A 26,707-nucleotide genomic window follows, 5' to 3' on the forward strand; every position below is an offset into this window, starting at 1 on the left:
CAAGAGGTGGGTGTGCTGGCCCTGCCCCAGGCCCCCGCCTGCCGTGCTCTGCAAGGTTGTGGGTGCTGCCCCACCGCCAGGCCCGCCCGGCCGCTTGCAGGCCTCATCAGACCTCTGTTCTGCCCACAACCTGGCCATCCCAACTCGGGACGTGTCGTCTTCATCTCGTGCTGTCAGTGACTGCCCGGCCGCCTCTCCCGGTCGATTGGTCCAGGGACTCGGGGCAGAGTCCTGGCTCTGGTGGCCCTCATCATGACAGCAGGACTGAGCTACGTCTCCGTTAACTGTGAGACGCCGCAGATGGGCCTGCACCCGACCTCTTGGGGAATGAAGTGCGTGTAGAATGAGAGGCTGGAGGACACTGGTGTGAGCCCCAGCACACCCTGCTGCATGCCTTCTGCTCCCCCTGGAGTCGGCAGGGAGGCGCCCTTTGGCTGGCATGAGGTGTAGTGGGTGCAGCCTCCAAGCTGAAAGGGAGAAGCTGCTTACTCTCCATGCTCACAAGTGAACTCTAGTTCCTTCTCCTGACACCAATGTTTCTCCTGCTCTCTCTTTATAGAGGAATTCCCAACTACGAATTTAAACTTGGTAAGATCACGTTCATCAGAAACTCCCGTCCGCTGGTCAAAAAGGTTGAGGAGGTGAGTGTTTCGTGAGTCATGACAGGTTTCCTTGGCGACTGGTGACAAGGGGATTCTTTCCCTCTCGAACGAGGGTCTCCTTCCGTGTGTTCTCCGTCCTGGCCCTCCTGCCATGGGCTGGCCGTCCTGCTGAAGCTGTGTGGACTCTGCCGGCTCCGTGGTGGGGACGGGCGAGGTCTTGGCTCCTTGCCCTCCTGCGCGAGTCCGGCCTGGGCTCTATGTGCTGTGCACTGAAATGTTTAAGCTCCGGGTCGATCTTGCAGGGCAGCTGCTGTGATCGTCTGCATCTCACAGAAGGGAACGTGAGGGTGCAGGGGTGGGGGGTGTTCAGGTTGCCCGGGCCTCGGCCAGAGCTGACCGCTGCGCAGCCACCCCAGCGCCTCCACACTCCAGACATGCCTCCCTTGGGAGGGGAGGTTTCGCCTTACGGGCCCTTCTCCTGGGTTCTGGGAACTGGCTCAGAAACCCCACACCGCCTGCCGTCTGGCTGCTGTGACTGTGCTGGTGTTCGGGTTTGGGTTAGGTGGTTAGCGCCACCTCAGACCCCAGTCTCCTGGTTTCCTTCTCGAGGCTCAGTCCCTTGGGGACCCAGGAGGGTTCAGAGACCCACTCACAGCCCCTCCTGGCCTTAATGCTCCTCAGGTTGACCGCATGTTGAGACCTTTCTAGGCTGAGAGGAGCTCACACGGCCCCCCCGCCAGCCGTTGGCTCGCCTCAGCCCAGCTGCTGGCCAGGCCTGCCAGCCTCACGGGCATCCTCTGGCTCCCTTGTCCCTGACTGTCAGGAGGGCGGGGCCACGGGTGTGCGCAAACACGTTCTGGCTGCGGTGTGTGATGGGGGCGGCTGGCAGGTGCACCCCGCTGCCTGTCCTGGGACACAGGTGACACGCTCACGGGGGTCGTGAGGGAGCCCCCAAGGAGACCAAGGCCCTTGACTGGGTTGCCGCAGTGGGCAGGGCCTGCGCTGAGGACTGAGCGCCTGTCCCAGGGCGCTTGGCCCCGCCCCCAGGAGAAGGGCCAAGCGTCACGGTCCCAGGATGGCCCTCAGCGCGGTGGTGATAGTCTGTCCCCCTGGCGTCCGCCCCGCCCGGCTCCTGCGCACAGGCTGGGCTGGCTGCAGCTGGAGGATCTTTGCCAGTGGCGCCCAGGGAAGGTCCCAACCCACTCCCCCAGAGTGAAGACTGCAGTTGGAAGGCTTCCCTTGCCAGCACCCCACTCCGGGGAGCTCAGACACCAAACGGGCAGGAAGCACCAGGGAAGTAACTTCCCCAGACAGGGGCCCTCCAGACATCCAGCACAGTGAGTGGAAACAGCTCCAGGTTGGGGCAGAGGGAAGACCCTGAAGCTTCCAGGAGGTGGAGAGTCTGCTGTGGCTCAGAACAGCAGCTTAGCTGGATGTAAGCCAGGACACGGTGGAGCAGGGTCCTCGGACCTCTGTGCCTGGTTCCTGCAAATTCCTGTGTCAAATCCCTCACCCCTGAGCCTCAGAGTGTGATTTGTTTAGAGACGTGCCTTCCAGAGGTGAAGTGGCGTGAGGCTCCAGGTGGGCCCTGTTCCACGCCAAGGAGATGCGGACACCCTGGGGAAAGGCAGCCACCTGCCAGCCATGACCGGGGCCTCCAGGGAAGCCACACTGCCGGCCCCTGGGCCTCGGGGTCCGCGCCTTGCTGTGAGGAGCTGTGTCTGTGTTCAGGGCCAGCCTGTGGTGGTGAGTTCTGGTGGCCCATCAGTGAGCCTCGAGAGGAGAGATGTTCTCAGTTGTTTGAGAGCTCCCTAAAAAAGGCCTCCTCTGTGGGCCTCCTGTGACATGCAACTGAAACGAGGGGATAGGGTAGAAACGAGAAAGCCTGCCCCCCGGGAAGCGGGGCCTCCCCACGGCTGTGTGCGGCCCTGGAGCGCGGCCCATGCAGACAGGACAGCCCCGAGCGCCCGGGAGACAGTTTCCTCAAGCCGTGAAGTCGGAGGGGCCCTCCTGCAGCTGATCTGTGCACACGAGAGAAGCCAGGCTCCGGTGTTGACCGCAGGACGGACGGAGGGCCTACATGAGAGGAACGCTGCTTGGCTCGGCCTCGGCGTGCCATTGCGTGGTTGCCACCACGAGAACCCTGCACGGGCCCCTGAGAAACACCAGCTGCCCTGGGTAGTGGTCAGTGCTGGCTGAGTGCCTGGGAGCCCGGGTCCTCTCCAGTGGCACTGTCTCCCCAACTAGCAGCAGAGCTCAGAGGCAGACGCTGTTGTCAGGGCTTCTGGAAAACAAGCAATCTTTCTGCTGGGAGAAGAGCTTGGTAGACTGAGGGCTGCCTAGTCACCATTCTGTAAAGCTTAAAGAGGTGCAGTCTGCCAAGGAGCTGAGCCTCTAGGGAAAGTCAGAGCTGTGTGCAGAGATGCTGAGCTGCTCACCGAGGCAGCTCTAGTGCTGCAGAGCTGGAAGTCGCAGCGCCCGGGCTGGAGTTAGTGCGAGAGGAGGGAGGGACCATGGCCTGAGACGGGGGCGTGTCTGTGGAGGCGCACAGCAGGGACTAGGAGTGTGTTTTGGGGGTGGTTTTTCTTCTGGGGGTATATTTTGTATTTTCTATGTTGAAAGTGGGATACCTTTGCAAAACAATGTATATTCAACCTGAGAAAAAAGGCTGTGGTAGAGTAGTTATTCTGGTTTTACTTTCAGTTCAGTAGGTGATAATTTACATTTCTATTTCAAAGCCATTTCTTGTTAGGAATAAAGTGGGAGATGGTACTCGAGTCAACAGAATAAAGCATTTCTAGTAAACTTCCAAGGAGTTTCTGAAAATGGTGTTTTCTCTTCACAGGATGAAGCCGGAGGCAGATTCGTTGCTTTCTCTGGAGAAGGACAGTCGTTGCGTAAGAAGGGAAGAAAGCCATAAGCTAGGACTGTTGACTGATTGGAAAATAAAATAATTGCAACATGCTGGCTTTTAGTCCCTGGCTCTGAGGGGATGCTCCGTCGCTTTGGGTTTGCTTAGAGTCACCTGGAACAGGGAGCGGGACCGCGGCTGTGTCCTGCATTTGGGGGAGAGGAGGCCTCCGGGGCTCCTTGGGGGGCCTCTCCTCATGCCCACACCAACTGCTCAGCTGCAGCGGGGTGCCCTAAATCCTGCTGAAAATAGCGAAGGGGTTGGGTTGCTCTAAGTTGTGCTCTTTTGTTTTTTTCTTCCATTTATCCTTTTCCCAGGTCATACTTAAGTTGTTGCCTTTGGGCTGGGAAAAAAGTGGTTTAAATAAATAGTGATCATCCCATTACGCTGGCTGCAGTTTAGGTATTTGAGGAAGGGTGTTTGTTTTTATTTTACATGTTGATTTTTTTTTTCCTCCTAAAAAAACCGTGCCTCAGAAAGAAAACCTGATTTAGAAGCATTTCTACTTTTACTTTGATGTAATTTGGAAACAACTGGTTCTTTAGTCTGTTCTGTAAAAACAGCTTCGTGGTGAAGCACAAATGTAATGTTAGAATAAATGAAAGCTGAATATATGTTCTTCTCCGTACCCCCCACTCCCAGTTTTAAATGTATTAAATTTTCCAAAGTTCTGCTGACCATTTTTTTTTTTACTAGTATTAATTTAGTTTCAGGTCCCCACTTTATATAATAGCTCTTTTGACATGTTAATTCAATTATTTTAATCTCTTGTTCCTTGAGAATAATTTTCAATTATGAATTTCAAATAAAAACAGGCAGTGACCAAAATCTGAATTGCCTCTAAGCGTCTGATTAGGTACCAGCATGGGGCTGACATCTGGGCGGGAGGAGCCTGCTGGAAAGTGTCTGCACTGAGGAGACAACTCGGGGCTTCGCTGACCCTGGGCCCAGCAGGGGTCCCCTTGTCCCTGCTCCAGGTAAAGTGGCCCATCTCAGGAGACTGTCCCCCGCGGGAGGGTGGCCCCGGGGTTCACCCACGAGGCCTCGGAGAAGGAGCATTAGAGTGCATCGTGATGACCAGGGTTGGGCCCTGTGACCCAAGCCCACACCCAGGCAATGCAAGTGGTTTCGGAAGTCTTGAGCAGGCTGTGACCTGCCCGGCCCTCCGGGCGTCTCGGCTCGCGGGCAGACGTAGACGCCCCCTTTGGTGGGCAGCTTGGCCTGTGACGCCTTGGTGAAACTGCACTTCTCGGCCCTGACTCACCCAGCGGGTAACTGGCGGTGGCTAGGCTGGGGGAGTTGGAGAACCACTGCGGCGGGGATCGCAGGGCAGTCCTGAGGCGCCATCAGCCTCCTTGCCGTCGCTGTCACTGCCTCGTGCGCGTCCTTCATGGACGAGCCTTGTCCCCCCGCCTCGGCACAGCCTCGCCCCTAACGCCGCCTCCGGACGCCCACCGGCAGGGCCTGCCGTCTGCCCGGGCCGCACGGCCTCCGCGCCCCTGGCCAGCCTGCCTGGTGCCCGCGCCCCTCCGCCCCGCTTCCTGCCTGGACGCCCTCGGGAGCCACCCTGCCCTCGAGGGGACACGGGTGGGGCAGCCGCAGCCGCAGGCTTGACCGCGCGGCGACGATGCCCAAGTGTGCTGCTCGATCTCCGCGACCTGACCGACCCCTGAGGTGACGAGAAGAAAGCCGCGGGAAGGCCTGCCCCGCCCACACCGGCCTCGGCCCCGCCTACTCGGGCCCCGCCCCCATCTGTTATTGGCTGCCAACCCGGATATCCCGTTCACGGGCGCGTCTCAAGGGACCGCCCCAGGAGGCTGGTCCAGCGTTTCCGGAACATGGCGGAAGGTGAAGGCTGGCGGGTAAGCCCGTTGGGCGCTGGGGTCCCGGGGAGCCGAGTCCGCCGGTCGGAGTCCGCGGGCGGGCACCTGGTCCCCCGCTCACGCCCCCGTGCCCGCCCCTGCAGCCGCCGCGCCCGTGCGAGGCCTACCGCGCCGAGTGGGAGCTCTGCCGCAGCGCCGGGCACTTCCTGCGCCACTACTACGTCCACGGCGAGCGACCGGCGTGCGGGCAGTGGCGGCGCGACCTGGCCAGCTGCCGCGAGTGGGAGGAGCGCCGCAGCGCCGAAGCCCAGGTGAGGCCAGGCGACCCGACCGGGCCCGCCGAGCCCTGGAAGGCCGGGAACCAGAGGCGCTGGGCGCAGGGGGCGGGCCTGGAACAGGGGCTTCGGGTCCAGCCCTCCGCGTGTGCTTTGACTTGTATCCTTCAAAGGTCAGTCTGGCAGTCAGGCTGGGAGAGGACGTGGTGCAGGCGCGGGAGACCAGTCTGGAGGGGCTCTTGGTCCATCCGTTCAGCAGACACTTAGCGCTTGGACGCTTCTGGATGTACAGGAGCGGATAGAACACAACCGCTGCCCTCCTGGCTCCTACATCCTAGTCTGGAATACAGTGGTGCCCTGGAGCTGATGGAGGGGAAGGGTGGAGCGGAGCTGAGGGCGCAACGCTCGTGGGGTGTGCCAACAGGACTGGCGAGTGTAGATGCCCAGTCCCTGAGCAGTGGGAGAGAGTTGGTGGGTCTATATGGCACGAAATCAATATCCTTTATACATAGCTTGTAAAGATAGCTCTTATATATCAGTAAGAGAAATGGATTTCACAACAGAGAAGTGGACAAAAGGGAAAGAGAAGGGATTCACCCTGAAAGGACATCAAATGGGCTGATACACATTTAAAATGACAGTAAGTGGTTTCTGCCCAGCAAAACATCCACTGGGGTTTAGAGAGTCTGAGCACCTGGGCAGTACTGGTGGAATGTGGGGTGTTTTGATTATCTAAATATCAAATGCATGCCTTTTGATCTCAGAGTTTTACTCCTGGAATTTTATCCTAGGGAGTTAATTGGGTGACAGTTCAAAGTTCAAAATGTCCTGAAAGTGACCTGATGTCCAGTAGTAGACATTTGACCAGATAACGAATATCTTCCCCATCGCAGAGTACTACACAGCCATTTAGTAACCTACCCACTTGTGGGAAGGTGCCCGCGGTATGTCACGTAATGAGGAAAGCAGGAGGTACATCTGTCAGGAGGCAGTTATTCCTTCTTTAGGGAAACAGGTGCAGCTCTGAGACGCGGGCCGCGAGTGGAAGCTGTGACCTTCACCTCGGGGCTGGAGGTCTGTGGGGCTTTCACATTTGCTTTGTGTTTCTGATCACTCTTAACACTAACAGGTGGAGGAGATAAAATTCTACATGTAGAGTGGCCAGCACAGCTCCTGGAAAACCCCAGGCCCCATCGGGGTTGTGACCTGCTGCGCCGAGTTTACTGGCAGAGGTGGCTTCTGCTGTTGGTCAGTCTGTGGTCTCTTCCCTGCCTCTGGCCAGTCTTTCAGGCTCACCTCTCCTCATGGCTAAGCCCCCAGCCTGTCTCAGCTGGTGAAGCTGATTAGGTCAACCGAAAGCCTCAGACCCTGGGGCCCAGGAGAAGTGTGCACCTATACTATAGATGTTCACGGTAGCTTGAAGAGGAGTGATCTCGGTGTGTGCTGGGCTGCACATGTGGGCAGGTATGCGTGGGGCTGCCCGTGACCAGGTCTCCTTTGCAGCGGTCCCTGTGTGAGAGCGAGCAGGCCAGAGTTCGGGCTGCACGGAAGCACGGCCTGGTGTGGGTGCCCAGGCAGAGCCCCCCAGAAGACTGGCACCTCCCTCTGCCCAAGGACAAGTGACCGACCCAAACAGTCCAGAGGGCCCCTGGGAGCTTCTGCCTAGCGTGGGACATGGAGCCCTCGCCTCCAGCCTCGCCTGCCCTGCCATCACCACCAGGCTTGGAGCCGGTCCACCCAGCACGTGGCATCCCTGCGGGCAGCCAGGCAGACCTGGGGACAGCGGCCCAGGAGAGGCTGTCCCGAGGGTTGGGCTCCTCAGACGAACCCTCCAGGGGCAGCTCTGACCCGTGGGGACACTCGGGGGGGAATGAGGCAGCCCCACCTGACCCTGCTTTGGTGACCACCACGCACCTTGGCCACGGTGCCCTCCTGCCACGGCCACTCACCGCTCCTTCCCTTGGAATTTCCCCCAGTTGTTTTTAGAAAACGTGGATTATATTAAAAGACATTTCACAGGTTTAATTCCAAATAGAAACTGTAAGTTGCATCCAGGGTTTATTGAAAGAGTTAGATGCAGGCAGCTAGAATTTTGTATGCTTACATTCTTGTAAATGCCTTAAAAATACATGTGTTTGAACCAAGGGGAACCCTCGTTCTTTGGAGGTCTCTTTCTTCTGCTGAAATGATGTAGTCTATGGGGCCATGAGGCCGGCCTGCCACCTGGTGCTATGGACCAGGCCTGCAGCGTCTCGACTGCCCCCCGGGCCCTAGCCGGGGCACAGGTGTGGCTCTGCATCATGGAACCCATTCTTGGGGATAGAATAACCCACCCCTTCAGAAGGACGTTCATTATAGGGTCCCCACCGTGTGCCCCAGGGGTCCTCTGTGACTGTGTACCTGTGAGCAGTGGGGGTGCGTGCACAGGACCCCCGGAGCAGAGGTGAGTATAAGGAAGGCGCAGGGTGCTCCCTCTGGCAACCAGGGCCTGTCAGCCGTGGCTGCAGCTCTGTCCATGGGCGTTTCTGTGCGAGGAGAGGGTGGGATGGCTGGGCCCTCCCGGGTCTGAAACCCTGGTGGGGGGCTGTGTGCTGGGAACGGCAGCCACCCCCTGGTTCCCGGGATTCCTGCGGCAGGGCGCTGGCGCCGTCAGGAGCCCCACATCTGCTCGGATGCTGGTTGTACCTCCAGTGCAGGGGAACGTGCTTGTGTCCACGCCCTGGGACCGCAAGCCTGAAACGGACACGTGGCCTCCGTCCTGTTGAGTTCAGGGGACGGACATGAACGTTCAGGCGTCAGCTGTGAATAGACTGAAACAGGCATCTTCTTCCCAACCCTCGGGACAGAGCTCACAGTGACGAGCCATTTGAGGGTGACTTGGTGCAGCACCCACCATAGCCCACGAGGACGTGATCTCAGGGGCGCCAGTGGCTCCAGGGCCAGGGTTGGAGCGCCATCCTGGGGAGCCTGTGATACGAGGACTTGCGGCGGGGCAGCGGGCAGGGAACCGGGACCCACTTGGGCAGCACTGTTGGCCTCTGGTGCAGGTGAGACTGGCTGTGCATGAGACATGACCCTACGGAGCTGTGCTCAGCACCTCCCTACCGACCTCCAAAGAGGCTGAAACAGAACAGCTCGGCCATGACCTACTGACTTGATTGGCCAACCTCTGCGAGGAAAGCTACAGGGTTGAAAAGCACCTGTGAGGGGTGCGGCGGTGGGGAAGGCTCTTAGTGTGGCCCTGTCTGAGGAGGAGGCTGGAGGGTTGCAAGGCCAAGGAGCCACAGGCTGATGAGGCCGGGGTGGGTAGCCAGGGTCTTCTAGGCCAGTGCACAAGCTCAATGCTCACTCAGGTGAAATGTTCCCCGGTATGCCTGCCCTGAGGTGGGCCTCTGCCTACATGGCCCCTCGCTGCTGGGCTGCATCATGCCCCCCACCCAGTTCCTTTGGGGGAGGCCTACCCCCTGCTGCTCTGTGCGTGCTGAGCCACTTCAGTCGTGACCGACTCTTTGTGACCCCGAGGACTGCAGCCCACCAGGCTCCTCTGTCTATGGGACTCTCCGGGTAAGAGTGCTGGAGTGGGCTGCCATGCTCTCCTCCAGGGGCTCTTCCTGACCCAGGGGTCAAACCTGCATCTCCTGTGGCTCCTGCACTGCAGGCCAGTTCTTTCCTGCTGAGCAACCAGGGGAAGCCCCAATCCCTGCTACTGAGCATGACTGTATCTGGTCTTTAAAGGGGTGATTAAGGGGAAATAGGATCGCTTGAGTGAGTCACTCACTTGTACCTGACTCTTTGCGACCCCATAGACCGTACAGCCAATGGAATTCTCCAGGCCAGAATACTGGAGTGGGTAGCTGTTCCCTTCTCCAAAGGATCTTCCCAACCCAGGGACCAAACCCAGGTCTCCTGCATTGCAGGTGGATTCTTTACCACCTGGGCCAGAGGGGAAGCCCAAGGTCGCGTGGGCAGGCCCTAATGCAATGACCGGCATCCTTATGAGAAATCAGGGCACGGAATGACCACGCAGGAACACAAGACGATGGCCATCTGCATGCCAAGGAGAGCAGCCTTGGAGGGCACCAGCCCTGCCCACACCCGGACCTGGGACGTCCAGCCCCGGAACTGAGAGAAATAAATGTCCGCCGTTTCAGCCCCTTGGTCTGTGTTGTCTGTGCCGGTGCCAACCTTACTCACAACCCCCCTGCCCCACACTGAGTGGCCTCAGCCAGGTTAGGTGTCAGCCATCCTGGAGGACACACCACCTCACCAGTGGGTCCCTGTCCTTGACACTCTGCTTGGCATCCCAGCTTAAAACCAGAGCTGGCCCTGCCTCCCCTTGGGGTGCATGTCCTTCACCTCCACTCCTGTGGTCCCTGCCTCTTGCCAGTGGCTTCTGCCCCTTCCTGGTCACTGGAGGGCAGCAGTCAGCGTGGGGGCCTTCCTCTCCCCAAGCCAGGCAAGCAAGGGCAGCCCCCTCACTCCTGGCGGGTTAACTAACAAAACAGAGACACGGGGTTCGACACGTTTATTCACAGCAGGCCTGACCGGTCAGCAGCAGACCAGAGCCTGGTGGGGTGGGCTGTGCCGGGCGGTGTGTCCTGAGGGCGGCCACCAGCAGCCCTACCTCTTGAGCTCCACCTGTGTGTACACCTTGGTGACGTCCTGGTACCTGCCTTCCGGGGGCTGGTAGTTGGCGATGGGCGGCGTGTAGTCTGGCCCATGCCTCTCGAAAGGAAACAGGCTGGGGTCCCGCTTGGTGGCCTCGGCGTGGAGCTCCGGGGCCGTGAGCTCCAGCTCCTGCAGAGCTTCCCGCTGGGCCTCGAGCAGGGACGCGATGGCAGCCCTCTCCAGCTCATGCTCACGCTGCTTGAACAGCGACCACTTCTTCAGGAGCAGGGCTCTCCGCTCGCTCTCCTCAAAGGGGAGCTCCACTGGCGGCCGCTGCCTGGGAACACGCAGAGCCAAGGGCGTAACCTGGAGGCACAGGCCTCGCCAACCGACTGCACGGGACCCAAGTGTCCCCGCTGGAGATGCGTGTGGAACACAGGGACAAACCAAGGGGCGGGACGGTGGATGTGGCAACAAGGGAACCCACGCCAGTAGCTTTATGTGGAGACAGGAAACAGCGATGCCCCAGCAGGCCGTGGTGAAAGCCGACTTTGGAGAAAAGTCAAATGGCGGCGTGAAAACAGACACCAATATCCCAGGGAGTTGAGAGCCTGTTATCAGCCCTGCAGACCCCACACGGCGAGGTCCCTCTGACACAGCGTGGCACTGCTGCATAAACGGGCTCTGACGAGGCAGCGATCCCGGCCACCCCACTCCACAAACACAGGCTTCGGGCCTGTGCGTCCCGGAGCAGGAGGCTGAAGGTTTCCTGCCATCGGGAGGGACGGGGGCTGTGGGCCACATTCGAACCCGCTCGACCCCTGCCCAGAGTTTCACGCCCACACTCGGCCATTGAGGAGCAGCGCCCAGTGCTTCCTCCAGGAGGAGACTCGGCATGGGGCCAGGCCAGCCCGGGTCTATGACCCTGCCCATGATAGGTGTGAAGCTCCCGGGACACCACTTCCTGAAGGTAACAGAACTGTTTTGTCCCAAGACCTCAAACCCAGAGGCCCTCACCTCACTTGATTCAAGAACTTGACCGGGGTGATAAAATCCTCAATGGGAATCAGCTCCTGGGTCGCCTTCTCCAGTCGCCGGATCCTCTTTTTCAAGCGCTCCTTCGCCGCCTGGTCTTTCTTGGGGTCCACCTTCTTCTTCTTCCGCAGAGGCTCTGCTCTAAAGCACAAAGTGGACACTGAATGTCTTCCTCTGTGGTCTCGTAAGCGTGCAGAGACATGGCGCTAGGGGAAGTGCCCACGGACTGGAGCTGTGCTCTGCACTAGGGGAGAACCGTGTGCGCCGGCCTCCTGGGACAGCCTCCAGCAAAGGTCCTCAGAAGAACTGGGCGGGCATGTTCAACCCGGGAAGGGGTGGAAAAATTCCATGAGGTGTCAGGGCATAAATTAAGGAGAAATGCTCATTTCTAGTGCAAGGGTTCAGGCAGGCCTTGAGATAAACTGAAATATGAAAATACCAAACTGATTAATTACACACTCATCCCTCATATTTTTAATGTAATTTTTAAGTTGAAGTACAGTTGTTTAACACTGTTGTGTTAATTTCTGCTGTACTGCAAAGTGATTCTTTTATGCATACATACACCTTTTTTCCCATTCTTTTCCATCACATTATTTGAGAATACTGAATCTAATTTCCTGTGCTATACAGTTAGACTTTGCTGTTTATCCATTAAAAACTTGTTACTCACATTTTAAATAGATGTGTGGTTTATAAACATGAGTAACACTAAAACAGACAGTATGACAAAAATGACTAGGAAGTTCCTGTTTATACCGTTTGAAATGTTAACAAATTTCCTCATCCTCCAGCACCAAGTCTGGCTTACCCTGACACATCACTGTGCCAGTAAGTTACTGTTAAGAACAAGCGAATCCTCTGGCATCAAGACTTGAGTCTCATCACGCCCTTCCAAGATGTCCAGGGTCCCAGGTGGGAACAAGGACCCTCCGGCCGCCCCCCACCTCTCCAGGGAGTAAGAAACACAGACACTATCTGTGCTCTTTAAATCTTTTACATAAGAGTCCCTTCAAAACGAATTAACTTTTCTTCGAACCATTCTGCATTTAATTTTGACCTGGTTAGACAGAAACCGAACGTCACGCACCCTCGCTCTCCGGGCGCCCGGGCGCCCGGGCGCGACCCCCCCAGGCCAGGCCGGCGGCCGGGTTACCTCATGGGCACGAGGCCCCAGAAGGACAGCAGGGAGGCCCGCCGCCGCGCGTCCGTCGTCTGCGTCGGCCGCGCCCCCAGGAGCCTGGAAGAGACCGGACGCGCGTCACCGTCCGCGTCCCCGTGAGGTCGCTCGGGACCCCGGTGACTGCCTCTCAACCCGCGCCCCCGCGCCCGCTCTCCGCCCTCACCCGCTCGCGGGGCGCAGCGCGCGCCAAGCCGCCCCCATCGCCGCGGCCGCCATGCCCCCGGGTCGCCGGTTGCCGCTTCCGGGCGCGCGCCCCTCGGCCGTCCGACCCGCGCGGTGCGCCGCTCTCCGGTCCGGCCGCAGCGCAGCCTCGCGGCCCGGCGTTCCGGCTGCCGCCGCCGCGCCTGGCCCCGCCCCCAAAGCGGCCCCGCCCCGCGGCCGGCGCCTCGCACCTCGCGCCTCACGGGGGCCTCCTTCCCGCGGGCGCCGCCCACGGGCCACCAGGCCTGCGCCCCGCGAGGGCTGCGCCCCGCGTGGTGAGGCCGGCGGCGCCCGGGAGGCCGAGAACCCTCGCGCCTCAGGCGAGCCGGGCGTGCGGTAAACGCCGCGGCTCGTCCGCCGGCGTCGGGGCCGGGCCTCGGCGCCGCACGTGGCCCTCGCGCACGGGTGCTCAGTGAGAGCACGCCCCGGGGGCGGCGGGAACCCGCCAGTTTGCGGGCCGGACACCGCCGGGGCAGCGGCCGCCCCCCGCCCCAGGTGCCGCCCGCCCGCGCGCGCGCCCCCCGCCGGCCAACCCTCGTCCCGGCCGCCCGGGGCGGACCCGAAGCGGCGCTGCCCGCCCAGCCGGCCCCGGAGCCGCGCGGCTCGAGCACGCGGGGAGCGGTTTCCCGCCGGGGCCGTTTGGCAGGTGCGCGCCGTGACTTCCGGCGTTGCCCGGGAGCCGCCGGAGGAGGAGCGGCGCGGGGGATGCGGCTGTGGCGGCGGCGGTGGCGGCCGAGCGCTGGGGGCGGCTGTGGCGGCGGCGGCGGCGGGGGGCGCGGGCCGGCGATGGCGCGGCGGCGCTGAGGGCACGGGGCGGGCGGCGGCCGGAGGGCGGGCGGCGGCGGCGGCTCCATGGCCCGGGCGCGCTGAGGGACGCGGCTCTCGCCTTAGCCCGGCGGCGGCGGCCAAACAATGAAGCTCCTGAAGCCGACCTGGGTCAACCACAATGGTGAGTGCGCGCGGGGGCCGCGGGGGCCGCGGGGGCCGCGAGCCCCGGGCCGGGCCGGGGTCTGGGGCGCGGGGGAAGCCGCGGGCCGGTCTTCCCGCCTCACCCCGGCGCGGGGCGCCCGGGTCGCGGGGCCGGCGGGCGCGGACTCCGTCCTCACTCTGGGGCACTGGGCGCCGCACGTGCTCGCGCCCCCGCACGTGCGCGGAGCCCTCGGTCGCAGCCTAGCGGCGGAGGCGACCCCGGACGGAGGTCGGCCCGGGCCAGTGTGTGACGGCTGGGCGCGGTGGCCCTTCGCTGGCGGCGTGTAGACCTGGAAGGGGCACGTCCTGCTGTACCTAAGGCTGGATCCGCTGACTGCGTCTCCGAGTGGAGCCCCGTGACTCCGGGCTGAGGCCCCCTAGCTCGCGGTACCTCGTTCGCACCGAGTTAGAGCGTCAGGGCTCCTCGGGTGGGGCCCGCGGGGCGCAGGTGTATGCTCGGAGAGCGCCCGCCGGGGCCCCACGGCGCACCCAGAGCGGACTGGTCAGTGCCCTGGGTGAGAAGAGACTGGTGCAGAGACGCCTGCGGCGACCGGCAGGGCTGGCCTAGTTCTACCTGGAGCGCACACCTGCTGCAGGACTTGGCCTTGGCTCCCTGGGGACGGGAGCGGAGCCAGCCGCCACCCTCCACGGGCAGTGCGGGGGGGAGGGCCTACTCTCCAGCCCAGGGTCCCCGCCGCCGCCGCCGCCGGCTGTCTGGCTGCTGATAGATAGGCGGTCACCCTGGTTCTGTCCTGTTCCTCATTTCTACTCAGCCGGGCGCCTAGAGGGAGCTGCAGTGTTCTTTTTAGAGCTTATCGGGTAGGTACTTTCACCTTCTCTAAGCCAGTAGCTTTTTAGTTCTGAACTTGGATCTCAGGATGCTTTCTTCTGCGGCATCTGAACACCAGTCTGTTCTTTGGCTTGGAAGTGCTCTCCCTTTCCATTTTTCTTGCAGGGTATCAGGTCTCTTGTCATTACCCAGGGTTCGGGTGAGGTCCCCCTTTGCTCCTGAGTTACTCCCCTAGACCCTCTCCGGCCCCAGGGTGGGCGCCGGTGTGTCCCCAGCGCGGGGACTGCCTGTCTGCCCCGCACCCCCTGCCACACTCAGCTGTGCCTTCTGTGCAGAGGGCCTGATGGCGCTGGCTGAGCAGGTGAGAGCTGACGGGGCCGTAGCTGACGGACTCGGCTGACAGTGCATGAAAGCAAAAGCGGTGAACTCTGGTTTCATTTTTCCTGCCTTTCTCTCCAAGCGCATTTCCTGAGGTGTAGGGTGAGGTCTCCCCCAGCAGAAGTGGGCAGATGTTCAGTAATTATAAATCGTGCATGTGAGTCAGGAAAGGAAAAGTTAGTTGCTGTGCAAGTGAAGCCTGAAAGAATTTTCACTTTGACACACTGCTCAGTCAGGTTGTGTGTGTGGTACACCCTTCTCCTGTTTTCCTCCCGCTGTATAATTTCTCCCCTTGTGATGAACTCCTTTAGGACATGAGTTTTACGCTGCATAAGCACAAGCAGGTCGGGATGCCTAAGCGATCATTTAGGCGCAGATGGGAAAGAGTCTGAGCTGGGGGGGGGTGGGCTGGACTGTGGGCCGGAGCTCCTTCCTGTGGCCTCTCCACCGGCCTTGAGGACAGGGAGCCTCATGGTGTCTGCCCTGCCTGCTTCGTGGTGCGATTGGGGTGTTTGCTTGGGGAGGAAGACAGAGGGCTCCCCAGAGCCTTGAGTGCATTGGAAACCTAGGAGATAATGATTAAAGAAATTGAGACTCTTTTAGGCCGTTCTTTGTCAAGTCTCCTTTCTCTTAAAGTCTCCTGAAATCAGCCCCAGTCTCATGGAGCGACGGCTCTTCTGAAGTGCAGGCTGACTGATGGTCTGGACCACGCCTGCGCTGTCCTGTAAAGCCTGATGAATGGCGGGAGCTGATCGGAACCCCAGTGGTGGGTGGTGGCCAGCAAAGCCACCCTTACTTCAGTTTAACAAACCAAAGAGATTGAGGTGCTTTGGAGAGTACGTCACTGTGCTTTCTGGTTTCCTGACTCTGCACTCCATTTCCTCACTGATTATGCAGTTTGAACATACTTTTTCTGGGGTCTCAGAGCCCAGAGAGGGAAGGAGCAGAGAGCCCTGCATTTTCCGTGGGGGCAGGATCCGTTGGATGGGGTGAGCAGGCAAGTGTCTGTCGAGGGCAGGTGTGCTCTCCCGTCTTCTTTTCCGGGCTGACGAGTGCTGAGGCCTTGGCTCTGGGGGAGGGTTTCTCTGTCTCAGCACTGCTGACTCCTTGGGGCGTGTGACTGCATGGAGACCAGCCTGTGTGTTGTAAGGTGTTAGCGGCAGCCCTGGCTTCTGCCCTCCGGAGCCAGTAGCACCTTCACACAGCGACAGACATCATCCAGTTGTGACGATAGAGCTGGTCTCCAGACACAGCCGGTGCTCCCTGTTGGCCAGGTCAGAACCCCAGTCAGGAACCACTGTGCTAAGGAGGCGAGCTAAGTCTTGAAGTCATGTCACAGAAATGAGCTTTGAACATGGGGTCAGATCGGGTTCAAGACATCATCGTTTATTAACTGAATTCTTGGGCTTTTGACTCCACCTTCTGGACCTTGGTGAGATCCATCCCTGCCGTTTGATCCTGTGCCCAGACTTGGAAGGCTGTCTTCAGCTAAGGCGTGTTACAGGAGTTCGTGAAGTTTGTCATGTATGTAGAGGTTACATCCAAGAGACTGTTCACACACGTGCGTGCACGTGGTTCATTCTGTGTTCTTGGAGACAGTATTCCTTTGTTGTTTTGCAGTTCCTCAGTCATGTCCCAGTCTCTGTGACCCCATGGACTACAGCACGCCAGGCTTCCCTGTCCTTCACCATCTCCCAGAGCTTGCCCAAACTCACGAACATTGAGTTGTGATGCCATCCAACCTTCTCGTCCTCTGTCGTCCCCTTGTCCTCCTGCCTTCAGTCTTTCCCAGCATCAGGGTCTTTTCCAGTGAGTTGGCTCTTAGCATCTGGTGGCTGAAATATTTTATTCCAGGCCTGGCCAAGATAAGGTTTGCCTTTAATTAGGTTATCACTGTATGTTGGTTCGAAAGTAAGGGCAGTTACGTTTTGATTGTAGGAAAACGTAGTCTGTATGTTGAGAAAACTTCACTGGAGATTCATGGTTCTTCCTCTCCCTGAGCCTTTGTCCTCTTGTGGAGTTCATGCACAGCTCTTGAGTGAAGCCCATTCCAACCAGAAGGGCCAGGACTGAAAGAACCGCATTCTGCTTTGGTTTCTGGCTTACGCTTTGATGGCAGTGTTATAAAAAGGTGTCTGGCAAATTTTCAACAACGGGGTAGTTTGTCAGCCGTCCCGTTGCTTTGTGGTGTGTGTTTTTCTCCTGTCTTCGACCCTTCTCGTCCCGCAAAGGATTTAAGGCCTTTTACCGCCATTTAAGAATGTCAGCTTGAAGGGGAGATGCAGGGAAAGGAGATGGTGCCACAGCTGCCTGGTTGCGGAAAGGCCCGCACGGCTGCTCTGAAGGCAGGCCGGGAGGTGGGGACGCTTCATGACCGTTGTGGTCGTTCTGTAACCTGTGCCATCGGCCCAGATCAGACGAGTCCAACAGGCTGGTGTCTGGGGACGTTCTGGGTTTCCGCCGCTGGTGGGGATGGAGCTCCAGGAGCTGGCGGGTAGGGGTTCGCTGTGGCCTCGCCAACGTCACCCCGCAGCAGTCAGCTGGCCGACACCCGTGCTTGGGGGTCACTCTGGGTCAGCGTGTCTCTCGGTGGTTGCTGTTGGGGACCAGTTCACCCATCCCACTCAATTGTGAGCTGCTTGAGGACAAGGGGTTTGCATTTTATTTTGGAGTCAGGTGGTCCCCCTCTTGAGTCTCTGCTGCTTGCCAGGCGTGTGTTCCAGAAGGCTCTCGACATCTCTTACCTGGTCTGTTGAATGAAGTAAGTAACACCTGCCTCGCCTGCCCCCAGCTCACCTGTGAAGGCTCAGGAAGTATATGCTCTTCACACACTCACACCAGCTCACGTCTGGAGACAGTAGGTGGATTTTGAAAAGTAACCAGAATACATCTGAAGAGGGCTCAGAAGCAGCTAGGTGGGATTTTGCTTTGCACTGTACACTTGGGGTTTATGCCCTCAGCACTGAACCCTCCTGCAGAGAAATCCTGTGGGATCAGAGGTGAGTGTGTGCCAGGCTGGGGAACAGACCGCTGTCCAGAGTGCCAGGCGGACAGCCTCCCGGGAGGAGGCGGGCTTGGGGTACGTGTGCCGTAGGCCTGAGTCTGGCCCTTGGGAGGACGGGGGTGGCTGAGGACGTGCTGCTGCTGGGGAGTGTCTGGAGTGAAGGCCCCGGGGAGGGCTCGAGCAGGTGAGCGTGTCCGCGTGGGGACTGTGCGGGCCTCAGCAGCTGGGCTGTGGGCTGGAGCCCGGGGCACCTCCCTGGAAGAGTGGGCTCCTCCTGGGGCCTTGGGGGGGTGCCTGGGCCTTCCTGGGGAGGCTGAGTGTTACAGGAAGGCAGTTTCCTAGGCCTGGGTGCGAGACGCAGTGGAGGCAGGAGGTTGGGGTGGAGGTGAGCCAGGTAGAGGCAGGTGACTAGATTTGAGACGCTCAGTGGATTACGTTAACATGCTGAGAAAAGAGTAGGGATGGAGGTCAGGAAGTAAGGTGTTTTCAGATACTTTTAACTTAAAGAATGCTTAGAAAGCTGGTTTTGCCTTATGAGTAGAATTGCAGTCACATAGCCAGGAGGGGCCTGCAGCCTTGGCGCCTGTCTCAGGGCCTGTCTGCCTCGACCCCTCCTCTTCCCCAGAGGTGTGAGGTGCCTCTGTTTCTGCAGGGGTCTGCCTGTGGACTGTCGGGCTGTGCGGCTCCTGAAACCTGGGTCTGGATGAGCCCTGGGGATAAGCATTTATGCGAGCACATGTTACCGTCCTGCTGAGGTGAGCAGTGTGCCTGGAGACGGAGTGGGCGTTGACCCCGGCCGCCCACCTGCCCTCCGAGCGTCTGCCGTGTGCCTGCCTCTCCTGCAGGAGCAGGACACAGCGCTGCCCTGTCAGGCAGCAGGCGGTGCCATTCCTGCCAGGAGGAGTGGGGGGGGGGGCCTGCTCGGGGCTCATGGGCACCTCGTGTGAGAAGAGGGGCCAGAAGGCCTGGCCACCTCCTGCGGGCTGAGGGCCTGGGGCTGCGTCTGCAGGGCCTCAGACTTGTCCCCACTGGGCAAGGCGCTCAGGCCTCTACACTCCCCCCAGGCTGCCAGCAATCCACCCCTAGGTGGGAAGGTGGCCCTCTACGGGCGGAGCGTTCCTGCGGAGGGCAGCCAGAGTGTGCCTGCGGGGCGGGCCTGGGGAGGGGCACGGCCAGCTTCCAGCGGGTGCAGGAGTCGCCTGGCGCAGCCTCGTGACTCAGCCGGGCCACGGGCCTAGGCCAGGTGGGGAGCTGAGGGACCTGGGCAGAGGCTGTGGCCGTGAGCCGTGCAGGAGGCAGCCAGGGTGGCGCCGGTGCATTGAGCGTGCACGTGGGTGTGGGTGTGGGTGTGTCATTCTCACACACACGTGCGCGCGCGCATGCTGGTTCTAAAGTGTAAGTTACGTAATGAACTGCACAGACACCAAACTTCCCACGTGGTGAGTTTTGTCAAGCAAGCAGCCTCTGTCATCTGTTCACCACTGGAGATGCGGGATGTTTTAACCTCCCCAGAGAGTCGCCAGGTGAAATATGGGGTGTGAGTTGGGGGTGAACGCGACCCCCAGCGTCAGGGAGGCTGTGGAGGAGCAGCCAGGGCGCCTTGTCAAAGCGCCGGCTCTGCCTGGAGCTGCCATTGTAGAGCAGGAGGGGTGGCGTCTGAGTCTGGCCGCATCCACCACCAAGTTGGGCTGCACGGGGGTGTTGATGGGGTGTGGTCTGGAGAACAGAGCGCTTGGTGATTTTGCACTTGTCTGAAAAATGTAAAATAGTTTTTCTCAGAAAAGTAAAACCCGTTATTCTTTAGGAAGTTAGAAAATGCAAAAACGAGAGCACGTTGTTAAAACTTTTGAACGTGGTCTTTCAGACCATTTGGAAAAGATAACTGGGTGACTTGGTGCTTTTAAATACACGCACAGCTTTGGGACCTCCTTGAGGGTCCAGTGTTTAAGACTCCATGCTCCCAGTGCGGGGCCTGGGGTTCAGCCCTTGTTGGGGAACTAGACCCCTCGTACTGAGTAGGACAGCCGAAAGAAAGAAAAACATACAGGCTTTATTTAGTGCGTAGACTACATCATAAAGGTGCCTGAACTGTTTAAGACCTTAGCCACAGGCCAGCCTCACAGCAAACCCAGTGTTTACATTGTAGCCTCCCTTCAGACAGCTAAAGTGTCACCAGGCATTTTCCACTTAAGTAATATTGTAGGGGTTTTGTTCTTTTTTTAAATTGACCCAAAACATTGATTTGTTTCAGGTGTACAACATAATGGTTCAAAATTTGTACATATTGCAAAAATGATCATCGCAATAAGTATAGTTAACATCTGTCACCTCACGTAGTTACAAGATTACTTTTTCTTGATGAGGACTTCCAAGATTTACTCTCAGCAGCTTTTACATACACAATACCGTATTATTAACTATAGTGTGATTTTTTTTTTTTTTTTTAGGTTGTTAAATAGATTTTCCAGTCGATGGGAATATTGTACTTGGGTGCTCTTATCTTTCTAATGGATCTGGGTAGAAGGGATGATGCCTTAGAAATTCATAGGAAAAGGGACAAGGGTCTGTAAACAATACACCTGCACTGTCTTCACCTCTGGTTCATGGCGCAAAAAAGCCAAAACCAAAACCAGCCCAGCAACGGTTGCATGATGTGATTCTCCAGCTTCCTTCCTGTGCGCTGTTTTGAACGTCTCGGGCAGCTGACACCTAAGGTGTCCGGCGGCGGTGCTGACTTAGGACCCAGAGGTTGTTGTTGAAGTGCTGGGGGTCCCAGAGGCCCCTCGGCTGTGCAGCCAGGCTCTGCTCCCCGGCGGGGGCGCCGCATGAGTCCCTCTCAGCCAGGAGGACCTGCCGTCCCGGCAGCGTCAGAACTCAGGGCCTCTGCCCAGCCTTTCGCGACTGCCGGTGTTTGGGGGCCTGCTGTGCACTGCGGGGCCTGGGGAGGCCCTGAGGAGGCCGACGAGGGACCCGGCCCTCGCAGCCCACATCCTGCAGGACATTCCTGGAAAAGCAGACCGGTGCCGGGGGTGGGGAGGCCTGTGGGGGGAGAGCTGGTGGGCGCGAGAGTGAGGCGCTGGGCCCTGTGGGCCGCGTGGCCTGGTGGGCGGGCAGAGAGGGTGCAGGCCGCGGGATGGGTGTGCGCACGTGCCACCTGCACGGGACGCGCGTCCGCGTACTGGAAGCAGCCACAGGTGTTGGACACTCGTTTTCATCTCACAGACGGGCACGTGGTTTTAGAAAACAGGCTGTGAGGGTCTGTGTACATGTCTCTTGCTTGCTGAGGTTCCGCCTGGGTGGGCGCACCTGCGTGCGCACAGCGGGAAGGGCCGCATGGTTCCAGCACCCGCACAGGCGCGCCCAGCTCCCTCCCCCGCCCACCCGCTTGTGTGCATCCTCACGTGGTCTAGTTCGGTGTTTTAGTGTTTGTTCAAGTGGTGAGAAAATGAACGTAAACTTTATCGTGTTAACCATCTTCTACATGTGTTATTTAGTCATGTCCTGTGTGCTCACGTTGTGGGGCAGCCAATCCCCACGCCTTTTCATCTTGCAAAACTGAAGCTGCCGCATCCCTTGGCACTGCCATTCTGCTTTGTCTCTCTCTGAATTTGACGCCTCTCGGACCTTTACACAAGTGGAATCGTACAGTATCTGTGCTTTTGTGACTGGCTGATGTGAATTAACAGAAGGTCTTTGCGGTTCTTCCGTGTCGTGCCTGTGTCAGGATTTCCTTGCTTTTTATTGCTGAGTGATGCTCCACTCTGCAGATGTACCGCGTTTCCTCCTCCGTCTTCCACTGCTGGGCCCTGGGGCTGCATCCCCTCTTGGCTCTTGTGGATGAAGCTGCTGTGAACATGGGGTACAAATACCTCCTCCAGACCCTGCTTTTAGTTCTTTGGGGCATAAACCTAGAAGTGGAATTGCTGGATCCCGGGTAGTTCTGGGCTTCCCTTGTGACTCAGATGGTAAAGAATCTGCCTGCAGGGCGGGAGACCTGGGTTCGATCCCTGGGTCGGGAAGACCCCCTGGAGGAGGGCTTGGCAACCTGCTCCAGTGCTCTTGCCTGAGAATCCTCATGAACAGAGGAGCCTGGCGGGCTGCAGTCCATGGGGTCGCAAAGAGTCGGACACGGCTGAGCGACTATGCCTAGCCCAGCGCAGGTAACTCCGTGTGTACTCTCCTGAGCGCTGCCGTGGGGGCTGCACCAGTTTTCGTTCCCACCAACCCACGGGGTTTGTTTCTCCACCTCCTCCCCACCAGCCCTGGTCTTTACTGTTCTTTCTTTTCTTTTTACGGTGGCTGTCCTTGGAGAATATCTGTTTGAGTTCTTTGCCCATTTTTTAGCGGCTTCAGTGATCTCATTTGCTGATCTTTGTCTGTTTTTGGCTGGGATTTCAGGCCTCAGCTGCTACACTCCGGATATTTGTTGCAGTGTGAGGGCTTAGTTGCCCTGCCCTGTGGCACGTGGGATCTTAGTTCCTGGACCAGGGATCGAACCCACGTCCCCTGCATTGCAAGGTGGATTCTTACTGGACCATCAGGGAGGTTCCCCTTGGCCCATTTTGAATCAAGTTTTGGAGGGTTTTTTGATCATTGAGTTTTAGGAATTCTCGGTATGTTCTGGATGTCTGGCGTTACCAGTAATTTTTCACATTCTGTGGTTGCCTTTTTACTCTGTTGATAGTATCCTTTGATGGGTGAAAGTTTTCGAGAAGTCCAGGTTGTCCATTTTTTCTTTTAATGCCCATGCCTTTGCTGTCATATCTTAACAAATTATTGCCCAATCCAGTGTCGTGAAGCTTTTTCCTCTCTCTGTTTTCTTCTAAGAGTTTTCATAATGTTATGCTCAACATCTGGGCCTTTGATCCATCTCAGGTTGGTTTTTGTAGGTGGTGTTAGGTGAAGGTCAGGACTGGGGGCCTCCTGAGGCCTGGGAGGAGGGTTCTGTCTGAGCGCCCTTGTCAGAACCAGCTTCGGTAGCTGACTCTCTTCCTGCCCAGTGGGGAGCCGAGTGCTGCGACCCTCGGATCTGCACCCCCAGACAGGGCACGGGAGCGGGGTGCTCTGGGGGGCTAGGGTCAGGGTCATCTGGGAGGAGAGTCTGAGGGTGGGCTGCCGGTTGCGGCGGCTCCTGGGGTGTCGCTCACTTGTGTTGCCGTCTCTGTAGAGGGATGGGCTCTGGTGGCCACTGGGGGCGCATCTCTGTGGTCCCACGGTAGGTTCTCAAACTGCAGCCACCGCCAGAGCCCCTCAGAGGTCCTTCCGTGTGTCCTGTGACCCGAGGTGCGCCCCTGCGGCAGAGACAGGTTCGAGCCTCGCTGAGCGCGGGGCCCTGCTCTGAGAGCCTCCGGACTGAGGCGTGGGCCTCAGGGGCCCTGTGACTCGGATCTTCATCTGCCCCCTGCGGCGCCAGCCAGCCGTCTGGTAGAGGAGGGAGCCGCACAGAGAGGTGAAGCGTCTTCCTCAAGGCGCTGCAGCTGGTGAGGGGTAGGGCCGAGGGTCCATCCCAGGCCTGGGTCCACCCCCATTTCTGCCATCCCCACGTCCTCCAGCTCAACAGTTCCTTTTCCGTGGGAACCGCTACTGCCCCTGCCCCAGGGTGGCAGCCTGCCCCAGGCTCTGCACTCCTAGGTGGCGCCCCATGTTCTGGCTGACCCTCCGCCTTGGGGGCTCAGGGCAGCTGTGGTTTCTGCAGGAAGCCCCGGGCTCTGCAGCAAGACTTGCGGCAGGGCCAGGCTCGGTGTCCATGCTGTCCCTGCCCCCCGGGCTGTGCTGTGCCCGGCCCGGGCTGCGAGTGCATGGGGTGGGTGTGTAGGCAGGTGAGTGTGCTGGGCTCCAGCCGGGTCAGCTCCTCACTGCTGACCGCTTAAAACCGGTGCCAGCTCAGCTGGGGCTTCATTCGCCCCGATGGCAGCTGCCCAGGCAGGTTGGCTTATGCAGAACACGAAGGAGCAGGCTCCTTGGGTTATTTTGTCCCCGCGCGTCCTTTTTCTCCCCTGCGGTGCAGATGGCAGGAAACCGCCTTCTCAGCGGCTTCGCTGCAGCCCCTCCACTTGCGGGGAAGGGTGGCACGTCCCCCGCGCTGCCTGTGCCTGCCTTCCCGGGGCCGCTGGGGACGGCGTCTGGGCTTCTGAGGGTGGCGGGGGCCCGTGCGGGTCTATGCCCCAGATGGGCTCTGGCAGCCGCTGCGCATGGGTGGCTGCTGCTGGTTCAGGACTGGCAGCCACCCTGGCGCCCGGCTCTGAACGTCCTGCCCGTGCTCGGGGCGGGCCCGGCTGCCGGGCAGAGCTCACCTGTCACGACAGAGCTGCGGCGCGGGGCTCGAATGACTGCCGCCTCCAGAACGCAGAGCAGGAGCGTTTGGCGAATGTGCCCTGCTGCTGCCCGCCACCGCGTCGTGACCAGGCAGGGGCCGTCCCCGGCCTCACGGAAGCTCGCGCTTGGCTTCACCGTGGCTGTGCCCTCTGGAGGACGGCGCTGCGGGGAGCCACACTGCCGTTTGGTCCCCGCTTGCTGTCATGTGACACCAGAGTCTGACCCGCATGCCCGCGTCCACCGCGCCCCTCTGGGGTGATGGAGACAGAGCATCCTCAGCTGAGAGACCCCTGGCAACTACCCCACGTCTATGTCGGTGACCGCTAAGGTCTAGCTCGCCGTCAGGCCACTCGTGTGTCCCCGGGCCAGGCCCAGGGCTGAAGGATGCCAAGAGCTGGGAGACGCCCACGGGCGCAGACAGTCTGCTGCGGCGCCTACGCCAGTCAGTCTGCCCAACTGGCTCCCGCCTCGCGGCCTCGGTGGGGCCTGGGCTTCCCCACGGGGACTGCCATCTGATTGACCGCACTGTGGGGCCGTGCTGGCGGAGACGACTCGGTGACGCCAACGGGCCCGGCCGTGCGGGGTGGGGGTCACGATGAAGGGGCGGTGCCCCGTGCTGCCGCCCCTGGGACCGGGGCCGGCCGAGCTGCCTCTGTGACCTAGGCTGCCGGCCTCCCAGACATGCCCACCTGGGGCTGACCTGGGTGTGAGTGTGGACTCTGCAGGCCCAGCCCGCGGGCACAGGACGACACCCCGCTGGCGGGCTGCGGGCTGCTCCGTGCCTGGGACGCTGTGGGGCAGCTTGCGCTGTTGCTAACTTGCGCCATTTGTTGGCCGCCTGTTTTTTGCCTCAGAGCAGTGATTAGGGTTAGTACTTAAATACCTGGTATAGCGCATGTCTCGGATTGTAACTATGTGTTTCTTTTCTCTGTTTCCAGGCAAACCAATTTTTTCAGTTGATATTCACCCGGATGGGACCAAGTTTGCAACTGGAGGGCAAGGTAGGTTCTGGGGAGCAGCGGGGTGCTGTGCCCACCCTCGCCCGCCCCCCGCTCTGCAGTGCGCCCGTGGCGGGTCACGGCCAAACCTGGGGCTCAGCACGTGCTCTAAGTGTTTTGGCAGCAGGTTTCTGTTCTGACCCTTGTTGAGTGGGCTCCTGTTGAAGGCAGCCTGCATCCTGGCTTCCTGAGCGCGGGGAGGCTGGTGGTCCCATGACAGAGCCGGCGGGGGGAGGGAGGGGCTGGGCGCGGGCTCCAGCCCACCGTCACTGCGCATCTCCGAGAGAGCTCCGCGCTGTCCCCAGGGCTGGGCTCCGTCCTCGTCCGCAGAGGCGCGCCTGCCTGCCAGGCTGGCACCCTGGGGCTGATGAGCAAGTGTCCTTACATCCTGGCCAGGAGGCCGTCTCAGGAGCGCTGTGTGGAGATTGTGACATGTCCACGTCCAGGCCCTTACTGGTTCTCGCTCCTGTACTAGAGAGGTGGTGAGGGGCTGCCCTCTTGGGAGTCCCAGCCGTGGAACCCCTCCCAAGATGCCCAGGTGTGTGTGCCAGCAGAGTGCCCGCTGCCAGGCGGCCTCCCCCGGCGGTGATGGCACAGGGCAGGCAGGAAGGTCACGAACCTGTTCCCTGTCGAGGCACGTTTCAGGCTCAGTTCTCAAAGCATCCGGTCAGCTCGGTGGGGGCAGCCCTGGCGGGGGGGCAGATGTGGGATGGCCTGCACAGCCGCTTGTGTCCCAGATGGGGGTCTGCGTCCCGGGTGGGCGTGAGGACCCCCTGGGCCCCTGGTGGGCCCGTGCTGGAGGCCAGGGCAGAGCCCGCGGCCCCCGAGCCCAGCAGTGCTTGTTTCTGTTCATTCGACCGGTCGGCCTGACTCTGCCGGGCGAGGGTGGGGCGTGGTGTTCTGTGCCCACTCCAGACTCATCCGGTTGTTTCTGCTCCTCCGTTCCAGGACAGGATTCTGGGAAGGTTGTAATCTGGAATATGTCTCCAGTCCTCCAGGAGGATGACGAGAAGGACGAGAATGTCCCCAAGATGCTTTGCCAGATGGACAATCACTTAGGTATTACAGGGTGGCCCTTTGCAGGCTTTGCGTGTTGGCACAGTGCCCAAGGTTAGCACGTGTGTTTATGATCAGAGAGATAAGGCCGTGCGGCGCTAGCTCCCGTGGCCTGCTGTCTGACGCGCAGATGTTGGCTGCACACCTGGGTGAGTTATTCAGCAGAAGACCCGGCCCGCCCACAGAACCACCTTTGGACAGTCTGCAGGTACCTCCGGTGATTTCCTGCTCACGAGTCATTCCTGCCTGATTCCACGGGGCTTTGGGACCAGCGGCCTGGAGGCAGTAGGGTTCCGGGGAAGGGTGCCCATGAGACAGCTAAGCAGATGCTGGGTCGGCTGCCGTGGCCCTCGGGGCCTCCGCCAGGCCCTCGGGGCTCCCCAGTGGGGTTGCGGTGTCCTCTCCCGCGGTAGCGCCGTACTTCCCTGCCCTGGAGCGCCCGGGGGCCGTACCTGGCTCTGGGGCCCGCCCAGCTGCCCCGGAGACCCTCCACTCCGAGTTACGCCCCCATGTGCACTGCGCCCCTCCAGCATCCACAAGAAGGCCACAGCCCAGACAC

General features: G+C 59.8%; 4 protein-coding genes across 13 annotated transcripts in view; 3 read left to right on the forward strand and 1 right to left on the reverse strand.

The window, feature by feature from the left end:
• UFD1 (ubiquitin recognition factor in ER associated degradation 1) overlaps positions 1-3,566 on the forward strand; it is a 15,671-nt gene extending 12,105 nt beyond the window's left edge. Inside the window, exons 10-12 of the mRNA XM_065904448.1 lie at positions 1-6; positions 560-641; positions 3,448-3,566. The exon at positions 1-6 is cut by the window's left edge and continues 83 nt beyond it. Of these exons, the coding sequence (XP_065760520.1) occupies positions 1-6; positions 560-641; positions 3,448-3,522 (163 nt within the window). The 3' untranslated portion in view covers positions 3,523-3,566. The remainder of the gene's footprint in view (positions 7-559; positions 642-3,447) is intronic.
• A 1,710-nt stretch (positions 3,567-5,276) lies between these two features.
• Positions 5,277-9,775, forward strand: C13H22orf39 (chromosome 13 C22orf39 homolog). 4 transcript variants are annotated; one of them, XM_065904612.1, is made up of 3 exons: positions 5,277-5,375; positions 5,480-5,647; positions 9,529-9,775. In XM_065904612.1, exons 1-3 carry the CDS (start codon positions 5,352-5,354, stop codon positions 9,628-9,630), a joined length of 294 nt encoding a protein of 97 aa, XP_065760684.1. In that variant the 5' UTR covers positions 5,277-5,351; the 3' UTR covers positions 9,631-9,775. The 4 variants fall into 4 exon arrangements, with proteins under 4 accessions (XP_065760684.1, XP_065760682.1, XP_065760683.1 ...); XM_065904610.1 differs by lacking the exon at positions 9,529-9,775 and adding an exon at positions 6,741-7,761 and having other exon boundaries at positions 5,480-5,784; XM_065904611.1 differs by lacking the exon at positions 9,529-9,775 and adding an exon at positions 7,115-7,761.
• Positions 9,776-10,121: 346 nt separating this feature from the next.
• On the reverse strand, positions 10,122-13,492 carry MRPL40 (mitochondrial ribosomal protein L40). Of its 3 annotated transcripts, none has more exons than XM_065904999.1 (4): positions 12,601-12,757; positions 12,411-12,494; positions 11,237-11,395; positions 10,122-10,556 (listed from the first exon to the last, which is right to left on the reverse strand). In XM_065904999.1, exons 1-4 carry the CDS (start codon positions 12,651-12,653, stop codon positions 10,232-10,234), a joined length of 621 nt encoding a protein of 206 aa, XP_065761071.1. In that variant the 5' UTR covers positions 12,654-12,757; the 3' UTR covers positions 10,122-10,231. The 3 variants fall into 3 exon arrangements, with proteins under 3 accessions (XP_065761071.1, XP_065761069.1, XP_065761070.1); XM_065904997.1 differs by lacking the exon at positions 12,601-12,757 and adding an exon at positions 12,830-13,492 and having other exon boundaries at positions 10,419-10,556; XM_065904998.1 differs by lacking the exons at positions 10,122-10,556; positions 11,237-11,395; positions 12,601-12,757 and adding exons at positions 11,403-11,676; positions 12,830-13,492 and having other exon boundaries at positions 12,345-12,494.
• The window catches only part of HIRA (histone cell cycle regulator), a 48,605-nt gene continuing 35,347 nt past the window's right edge, over positions 13,450-26,707 (forward strand). For 2 of the 5 annotated variants that reach the window (XM_065904992.1, XM_065904991.1), the window contains exons 1-3: positions 13,450-13,587; positions 25,033-25,095; positions 26,041-26,151. In XM_065904992.1, the coding sequence (XP_065761064.1) occupies positions 13,551-13,587; positions 25,033-25,095; positions 26,041-26,151 (211 nt within the window). In that variant the 5' untranslated portion in view covers positions 13,450-13,550. Of the gene's footprint in view, positions 13,588-25,032; positions 25,096-26,040; positions 26,357-26,707 lie in introns of those variants that run through there. The other 3 variants (XM_065904993.1, XM_065904994.1, XM_065904995.1) reach the window with 3 other exon arrangements.

The sequence above is a fragment of the Muntiacus reevesi genome, chromosome 13 (genome assembly GCF_963930625.1).
Source record: "Muntiacus reevesi chromosome 13, mMunRee1.1, whole genome shotgun sequence".
Taxonomy (NCBI): domain Eukaryota; kingdom Metazoa; phylum Chordata; class Mammalia; order Artiodactyla; family Cervidae; genus Muntiacus; species Muntiacus reevesi.

Bases quoted from the DNA above. Each gene is read 5' to 3' on its own strand.
- C13H22orf39 (XM_065904608.1), top strand. From the start codon at position 5,352: ATGGCGGAAGGTGAAGGCTGGCGG. The intron at 5,376-5,479 runs GTAAGCCCGTTG...CCGCCCCTGCAG, and splicing joins CGGAAGGTGAAGGCTGGCGG to CCGCCGCGCCCGTGCGAGGC.
- MRPL40 (XM_065904997.1), bottom strand. From the start codon at position 13,492: ATGGAGCCGCCGCCGCCGCCCGCCCTCCGGCCGCCGCCCGCCCCGTGC. The intron at 12,495-12,829 runs GTGCGAGGCGCC...GGTCTCTTCCAG, and splicing joins AGGCCCCCGTGAGGCGCGAG to GCTCCTGGGGGCGCGGCCGA. The intron at 11,396-12,410 runs GTAACCCGGCCG...TTTGTGCTTTAG, and splicing joins TGGGGCCTCGTGCCCATGAG to AGCAGAGCCTCTGCGGAAGA.